The sequence below is a fragment of the Pristiophorus japonicus genome, chromosome 1 (assembly GCF_044704955.1).
Source record: "Pristiophorus japonicus isolate sPriJap1 chromosome 1, sPriJap1.hap1, whole genome shotgun sequence".
NCBI lineage: Eukaryota > Metazoa > Chordata > Chondrichthyes > Pristiophoridae > Pristiophorus > Pristiophorus japonicus.
The window spans coordinates 199,402,722-199,411,807 of record NC_091977.1 but is presented as its reverse complement, the minus strand read 5'-3'; the positions used below and the strand labels follow the sequence as shown (position 1 = coordinate 199,411,807).

General features: G+C 43.0%; 1 protein-coding gene across 7 annotated transcripts in view; it reads left to right on the top strand.

Annotated features, from left to right (window-relative positions):
- The first annotated feature begins 6,008 nt into the window (after window positions 1–6,008).
- LOC139268010 (ceramide transfer protein) overlaps window positions 6,009–9,086 on the top strand; it is a 188,789-nt gene continuing 185,711 nt past the window's right edge. For 4 of the 7 annotated variants that reach the window (XM_070886026.1, XM_070886003.1, XM_070885996.1 and 1 more), the window contains exons 1-2: window positions 6,010–6,259; window positions 7,048–7,182. In XM_070886026.1, the coding sequence (XP_070742127.1) occupies window positions 6,167–6,259; window positions 7,048–7,182 (228 nt within the window). In that variant the 5' untranslated portion in view covers window positions 6,010–6,166. Of the gene's footprint in view, window positions 6,260–7,047; window positions 7,183–9,086 lie in introns of all 7 variants that reach the window. The other 3 variants (XM_070886017.1, XM_070885986.1, XM_070886009.1) reach the window with 2 other exon arrangements.

Sequence of the window (9,086 nt, the reverse complement as noted above, 5' to 3'; positions counted from 1 at the left end):
GCAGATGACACAAAACTCAGAAATGTAGTAAACAGTGAGGAGGATAGGAACCGACTTCAGGAGAACAAACAATCTGATGAAATGGGCAGACACATGGCAGATGAAATTTTAATGCAGAGAAGTGTGAAGTGATATATTTAGATAGGAAGAATGAGGAGAGGCAATATAAACAAAATGGTTATTTATAGGGGGTGCAGGAACAAAGGGACCTGGGGGTGTACATACATAAATCTTTGAAGCTGGTCGGACAAGTTGTGAAAGCTGTTACAAAGGCGCACAGGATCGACATTCCCTTTAAGCTGTGCGGATACACAGTGCTCTGCAAGTCCCGCAGAGTTGGTGAGCCGGCTTAAATAGAAGAACTGCGCATACGCAAAATTTTGAATTTTTAAAGGATGTTATGCTAACCCTTTATAAGTCAGTGGTTAGGTCACAGTGGAATATCATGTCCATTTCTGGGCATCACACTTTAGGAAGGCTGTCAAAGCCTTGGAGAGGGTGCAGAGGAGGTTTACTAGAATGGTGCCAGATGTGAGACTTAAGTTACGTGGAGAGACTAGAGAAGCTGGGTTTGATCTCCTTAGATTAGAGAAGATGAAGTGTTCAAAATCATGAAGGATTTTTATCGAGTAAATAAGGAAAAATGGGTCATTAACCCATTTTTGGACACAGTTTTAAGGTAAATTGGCAAAAGAACCAGAGGTGAAATGTGTTTTTCCATCAATAGAGTGGCCAGAGCCATGGAACATCAAATGCTACAATCAAATGAGTCCATGCATGCCTTGACCACTGTCGTGCAGAATCTGGATGCCAACATGGCTGCCACCTTAAATAAGTTTTCGATATCTTAGTCTTGACCTTACAGAGCACACTAATCTACACCAAAATGTTCTCCAGCACAGCAGTAGTAGTGAAGTGTGGCTGGGCCATGAGAGCTGGATGATGGTTAAGGGGACGTGGAAGTGGGGACTCGACTGAAAACGCTTCCACTTTTCACCCGTTGCCACCCCCTTCAGTCAGTAGCCCACATGCTGCCTTGTCTCCCGATGGCCGAATCTGCCCCTGCACAGATCCAGATGGAACAGTCTTTGGTGGGGCCCTCATGGGCTGCAAAACCCAGAGGATGTCGGCCAAGAGCCTGTCAGTAGTCACAGCCGGGATCTGAACAGCCTTCCTCTACCTCTGCTGGGGAAGCCAATATAGGAGTAGCAAGAAAAAGAAGAGTAAGGCTCTGTAGTTGCACAATGGTATACACATAGGTGTCTGAGAAAATGTTGTGTTGATAAGTTTCTGTTGTTTATTTATCTCACATAAATGTTATGCTTTTTCACAACTTTCCCGTCTTGTCCAGTCTTGGGTGCGAGGCGATAAGTGGCCATTTAACTTGTTTGGTGATGAATGGGAACGCATAAATTGATGGGGGCCAATGGGGGTGATGTTCAAGGGGTGGTTGGTTGGTTGCAAGACTGCTTTGTGTCAATGACATTGGGGGGTGGCAGCAGGAAGAGTGGCTGTTGCATTTCCTTGTGACATGGGTCCACTGGTGCAATCTAAGTGAACCTTGCATTAATAAGGGCATCCCTGGAATCCCAGGCTGCAATGTGAGCAGCTGGGGGTGCATTACCCTCATCATCTTCCACCTCCCCCTCCGAATTGTCCAGAGTGGCAATCTTGGCACCCCCAGAACAACCAGAATAAAGACAGTGGGTGTTATCAGAATATTTGACCATGGTATCACAGCCAAGCACATAAAATATCACCTAATATCCACATTAACATACTTTATAGAAGGAATAAATGGATAGCAATCGGGAGCAGGAAACCTGCCCAATTTTCCTCTCCCAAGGAATCGAGTCCAGTTGGAGTATCTCTACAAGAACCCTAGATCAGATCAACTAATGCAGCAAAGATCAGGGTTGAATCTAAAATATTTCTATTCTGTACAGCTCAACTCCAATGCATTTACCAATGGAGCCATTGAAATTTTTTGCTAATTACTGCCATATACATTGCAATACCTTACAATTCTTTGAAGATATAAAATGTTGCATAAAATTAGTTTTTAGACTTTGCATAAATCAGGTATATATTTTTGAGTTCAATCTTGTTCAACAATGGTCCAGAATTTTCTGCAAAAATAACAGTAAATTCATGGCATATACTGTGATTAATACGTAAAATCAGCACTTTGTGATGATGAAGAGATATGGCAAGAGTTGCGAATCGCCACAAATTGCTGGACAATTTGCGCTGCTCCGCTATTAGCCTCGCAAAAACTGGAGCTCGCCATCAACCTTCCCCATGAGTGTCAAGAATTTGCTGCATTTGCGTTGTAAAAGCAAATTAAACTCACCGCAGAAAATTAGGGCTGTTATTTCATGACTGAAGAAACATTTTCGTGTCGAGATTTATGTTCCTCCAAACCCACTCAACCTCAGAGCTCTTGAAAGGGAACAATCGAAACTGTGGAGTCGCATTCCTGCAGGTAGCAGTGTTCCGAAAGGTTTTATTTTACTTTTCCCTCTGTCTCTCTTTTCTCTTTATCTTTCTGTAGCTAGACCATTGGTCCCATCATACATCAAGGATGCCCCACTGACCTCACAAATGATGTTTTCTGGGCTTTGAAAGACAATATACTGAAAATGCTGGAAACAAAAAGCTTGAAACACATAGGTCAATCAGGAGGGAATGCTTGGGGCCTTCAGCGACCTTGGTAGCACAGCCAAGCACAAAAGCCGCCAATCAATATCCACATTACCAAACTTTGTCAAAGGCAATCTGGTCAGCCCCCCAGATCAATGGATAGAAATCAGGAACAGGAAATCTAAATGATTCTTCCTCTACCACAGAATTGAGTCCAGTTAGAGCAGGGAATAAAGTGTTTGGTAATATTATGAATTAGATTTATAAGTTTCCTGTTTGTTTGGCTAGGACTTTATGTTGAAATGATTGCTTTAGTTGTGTCTCCTCAGAGAGGGGGCATTTGTACAACTTTCTGCCGTTGATGTGGAATCTGTATGGGTAGAACTGCGGAACACCAAAGGGCAGAAAACGCTAGTGGGAGTTGTGTACAGACCACCAAACAGTAGTAGTGGGGATGGCATCAACCAGGAAATTAGGAATGCATGCAATAAGGGTACAGCAGTTATCATGGGTGATTTTAATCTACGTATAGATTGGGCTAACCAAACTGGTAGCAATACGATGGAGGAGGATTTTCTGGAGTGTAAAAGGGATGGTTTTCTCGACCAATATGTCGAGGAACTAACGAGAGAGCTGGCCATCCTAGACTGCGTGTTGTGTAATGAGAGAGGATTAATTAGCAATCTTGTTGTGCGAGGCCCCTTGAGGAAGAGTGACCATAATATGGTAGAATTCTTCATTAAGATGGAGAGTGACACAGTTAATTCAGAGATTAGGGTCCTGAACTTAAGGAAAGGTAACTTCGATGGTATGAGACGTGAATTGGCTAGGAAAGACTGGTGAATGATACTTAAAGGGTTGACGGGGATAGGCAATGGCAGACATTTAAAGATCACATGGAGGAACTTCAACAATTGTACATCCCTGTCTGGCGTAAAAATAAAACGGGGAAGGTGGCTCAACCGTGGCTAACAAGGGATAGTGTTAAATCCAAGGAAGAGGCATATAAATTGGCCAGAAAAAGCAGCAAACCTGAGGACTGGGAGAAATTTAGAATTCAACAGAGGAAGACTTAGGGTTTAATTAAGAGGGGGAAAATAGAGTATGAGAGTAAGCTTGCAGAGAACATAAAAACTGACTGCAAAAGCTTCTATAAATATGTGAAGAGAAAAATATTAGTGAAGACAAATGTAGGTCCTTTGCAGTCAGAATCAGGTGAATTTATAATGGGGAACAAAGAAATGGCAGACCAATTGAACAAATACTTTGGTTCTGTATTCACTAAGGAAGACGCAAATAACCTTCCGGAAATACTAGGGGACCGAGGGTCTAGCGAGAAGGAGGAACTGAAGGAAATCCTTATTAGTCAAGAAATTGTGTTAGGAAATTTGATGGGATTGAAGGCCGATTTATCCCCAGGGCCTGATAGTCTGCATCCCAGAGTACTTAAGGAAGTGGCCCGAGAAATAGTGGATGCATTGGTGGTCATTTTGCAACATTCTATAGACTCTGGATCAGTTCCTATGGATTGGAGGATAGCTAATGTAACCCCACTTTTTAAAAAAGGAGGGAGAGAAAACAGGGAATTATAGATCGGTTAGCTTGACATCGGTAGTGGGGAATATGTTGGAATCAATTATTAAAGATGTAATAGCAGCGCATTTGGAAAGCAGTGACAGGATCGGTCCAAGTCAGCATGGATTTATGAAAGGGAAATCATGCTTGACAAATCTTCTAGAATTTTTTGAGGATGTAACGAGTAGAGTGGACAAGGGAGAACCAGTGGATGTGGTGTATTTGGACTTTCAAAAGGCTTTTGACAGGGTCCCACACAATAGATTGGTGTGCAAAATTAAGGCACATGGTATTGGGGGTAATGTACTGACGTAGATAGAGGACTGGTTAGCAGACAGGAAGCAAAGAGTAGGAATAAATGGGTCCTTTTCAGAATGGCAGGCAGTAACTAATGGGGTACCGCAAGGTTCAGTGCTGGGACACCAGCTATTTACAATATACATTAATGATTTAGATGCAAGAATTGAATGTAATATCTCCAAGTTTGCAGATGACACTAAGCTGGGTGGCAGTGTGAGCGGTGAGGAGGACGCTAAAAAACTGCAGGGTGACTTGGACAGGTTCGGTGAGTGGGCAAATGCATGGCAGATGCAGTATAATGTAGATAAATGTGAGGTTGTTCACTTTGGTGGCAAAAACAGGAAGGCAGAATATTATCTGAATGGTGACAGATTAGGAAAAGGGGAGGTGCAACGAGACCTGGGTGTCATGGTACATCAGTCATTGAAAGTTGGCATGCAGGCACAGCAGGCGGTGAAGAAGGCAAATGGCATGTTGGCCTTCATAGCGAGGATTTGAGTATAGGAGCAGGGAGGACTCACTGCAGTTGCACAGGGCCTTGGTGAGGACACACCTTGAATATTGTGTACAGTTTTGGTCTCCTAATCTGAGGAAGGACATTCTTGCTATTGAGGGAGTGCAGCGAAGGTTCACCAGACTGATTCCCGGGATGGCAGGACTGACATATGAAGACTGGATCAACTAGGCTTATATTCACACTGGAATTTAGAAGAATGAGAGGGGATCTCATAGAAAGATATAATATTCTGACGGGATTGGACAGGTTGGATGCTGGATGAATGTTCCCAATGTTGGGGAAGTCCAGAACCAGGGGTCACAGTCTCAGGATAAGGGGTAAGCCATTTAGGACCGAGATGAGGAGAAACTGCTTCACTCAAGAGAATTATGAACCTGTGGAATTCTCTACCACAGAAAGCTGTTGATGCCAGTTCATTAGATATATTCAAAAGGGAGTTAGATGTGGCCCTTATGGCTAAAGGGATCAAGGAGTATGGAGAGAAAGCAGGAGTGGGGTACTGAAGTTGCATGATCAGCCATGATCATATTGAATGGTGGTGCAGGCTCGAAGGGCCGAATGGCCTACTCCTGCACCTATTTTCTATGTTTCTATGGCACTGTGGCACCCCTTAATGGTCAATGCAAACTTGACATCTGTAGAGGCAACGCTCTGGGCCTTCCACGAGGAGTGGGCACCGCAGGTATAGAGTGTCTAACTGACATGGATAATAATATTTTTGATTTAGCTTCATGGAATTGATTAAACCTCACAGTTTATTATATTACTTTTCGAGCAATTTCTCTGTGCGTGCACCCTTATTGGTCGATCACGGGTTAGGCAGCAGGAGAGGTTTCTTCAGAGGCGGACCCTTGATCAGCAACGTGATTTACGCGCCCACCAAGCGAGCCCGGCTGGCGCTGCAAGTTGTTGTTGTGGTGACGCTTGCAGCGAAGTGAGACTGCCGCCTCGAACCTTGACCCAGATCTGGGCTCCACGTCACGAGCAGCCAGCGCCCCGCACGCGACGTCACCAACATGGCGGCGATTTGAGCTGCACTGCGAGTGGGAGCCGCAGCCGCGAGAAAAGATCCCGAGGACCGAGCCCAGCTCCCGGCCTCTGCCCTGCCCGCCTCTCCCTCTCTGTCTCTCAATGTCGGATAACCAGAGCTGGAATTCTTCTTCCGAAGAGGATCTGGACACGGAGTCCGGGCCGCCTGTTGAGCTGTGCGGGATACTGAGCAAGGTGAGCGCCGCCGGAGCGCCCACAGACGGGCCACAGCTCCACTCCGTGTGTAGCCCCCACACTCCCGCTGTGAGTGTGTCCGGGAGGGAGCCTCAGCTCGGTCAATCAGAGCCCCTCTCCCCGGAGCGGGACCCCGGCGGGAGCGGGACAGTCCCATGATAGATGATCAAATCCTCGGCTGCTCCTCGCCGTCTCCCCGGTAACGGAGAGGCGCCAGCTCAAGCCCCGAGGCCTGTCAGTCTCCCTCAGCGCTGATCGGGCGAGAGCCGCTCGCTGGGTGATCATTATAAACTCAATATTACGGCAAAAGTTATTGCCACAACACAGAGCTTGACTCTGTTTACTGTGTTATCGGCTGCTGCTTTAAAAAAAATGAAACGGATGCTGTTTTGTTTTGACAGCCCCATGCGTTTTATTTGTATCGCAGTAAAAGTTGTATTCTGTTAGATTTTGCTCTGTTTGACCCGAGTCCGAAGTGTGTGGACCCGGTAGGCTGGCTGATGTGTTGGAGCCTTTTTTGAACTTTACTGTGAACTCGGGCGTGTTCGTGTTGTTGCAACACTGGCGCTGGAGTGAGTAATGCGCCCACCTCCTCGATTTGGTTGCACTTGAGTAAAGCTGGATTACTTGGGAATGCGCTTGCTCAGGGTTTGTAGAATAAATTCATCTTCTAGAATGCCGAAAATAATGAATTAGATTTTTTATCCGGTGGTATAATATAAATATATCTAGCCTATATTCAGGTGTCTCACTACGTATTTATCGTATTTATTTCAATGTATTTTCAGTGGACCAACTATATCCATGGCTGGCAGGACCGATGGGTGGTTTTAAAAACCAATACTCTGAGTTACTATAAATCTGAGGATGAAACGGAGTACGGTTGTAGGGGATCACTCTGTCTGAGCAAGGCTGTCATTACTGTAAGTTTGCTAAGTTTTTATATTAAAATTTGCTCTCTTTGGTTTGAACAATCGACTTTCATTACACAATATATAATAAATTTGCTCCACTAACATTTCCTTGGTCAGTTGTCATCAATGTATCCCCCAATTTATGAATTATTAATTTTTATACTCTTTTAAAAAATGTCTGCTGGCTTTATGTTGAAAGAGCTGATTGGATTGACTTGTTCAGCTTCCTTTTCTAATTCATGAATTCAGGTAGTAGCTATTGGGACTTTGACCATTCTGCAGTTTACTATGGTCATCTGAACAGCCTCAGTTTAATTTTACTTGAATATGTAGAAAATTAGCATTTCATCAGCAATGATGTATTAACCTTGTCCCCAGTCTTCTAATGGGTCTGACTGTAGAAAAATTCCATTTAATATCACCTCTTTCATGACCTCAGGATGTCCCAAAGCATTTTACAGCCAATGAATTACTTTTGAAGTGTAGTCACTGTTGTAATGTAGGAAATGTAAGAAGAAAGTGTGATTGGAAACTAGGTAGTAACTTGTACTATTCATGCATTATTAATAATGTGTTGTGCTATGGTTCAATTTGATAGGCGATAATTATCTCAGGCCTTTAATGCTCTTAAATCAGGAAGCTAGAAGATAATTAAGAGTGACTCCGTCTAGATTATTTTCCCTTCCTTGTGGGAAATTGCATGGCAGCCACTTGGCAGCAAAGTTGAAGTTTGGAACTTGCTTTTTGTGGATTTGAGGTTGCCTTATTTCATTCTAATGTTGTACTGCTGCATCATCCACACCAAGCACATTTCAGTTATAACAGTCATTACAATATACCATTCAGGGCATTCTCGTATCACGAAGCGAACGTGTAATAGGGTAATATAGCAATGACAGTATTAGTCTGTTCAACTGGGAGATGTATGTTCAAATCCAGTTTTTCAACATTTTTCTTGTAATGTAGGTGCATCAGAGAGGGGTGGTGGCAGGGGATTCATGTTTAACTGAAGTGTGTGTCTTGTTCGACTGATTATGGAATAGCAATGTTGATGAGGATTGAACATAGTGGTGACCATGCGCAGGCAAAAATAAAATATTTTAAATAATTTCCAAACCTTTTTATAGCTGTAGGAATCTGAAATTGCATTGTTTTTTGTTTTAATTGGGGTTTTTAAAGTTATCTATATCCACTTCAAATAATTCTGAAATGGCCTGTTCACCTGTCCTAAGTTGTCTGGGTTAATTTCTAGCATCTTTACTTTGGAGGGCGGGCATCCTTGTGAACAGTTACTACTGATTTATTCAGTGATTATGTTCTATTAAAACACTTGCCTGATTACTTTTAAAAAAAAAAAATCAAATTAAATTTAAATGGTTAAAAGTCCTCAATGGACAAGGTATTGTTGCGGCGAAAGTACTCAGCCAGTCCCATTTTGCTGCATTCTTGGCAGTCACTCTATGGAGCTGCTCCGACTTCTTCAGTTAAGGGTGTGACATAGTTTGTATTGGCCTGCAAACACTTTCTTGAAATGTTGTTAGAAAAAGTATTGTCTGCTGTTGAGTGTGAGTAGTTCTCTGAAAGTTATGGAAGTACTCTTTTTATACTATTTTCCTTTCCAAAATGAGACATTATTCGTGTGTACTTGCTGTTCGAGTAGTTTATTTTCAATAAATAATACAGGTATTGGTGTACTCGGCATGCTTAACTGAAGCAGTAAAATTGTGTACTTAACAATTTAATGTTGTACAAACTGCTTAGCCTAAACAAGTCTAATTAAAAGTGTGCACGTTTCAAGTAGGTTAAAGCGCTGTTCATTAAAATTGTAATCTTTTTTTTCCCTTCAATTTCTTTCTCTTGAAATCAGTGACTTATGCTAGAGTTTGTTAGCACTCCAGTTATTTGTCCAAGTG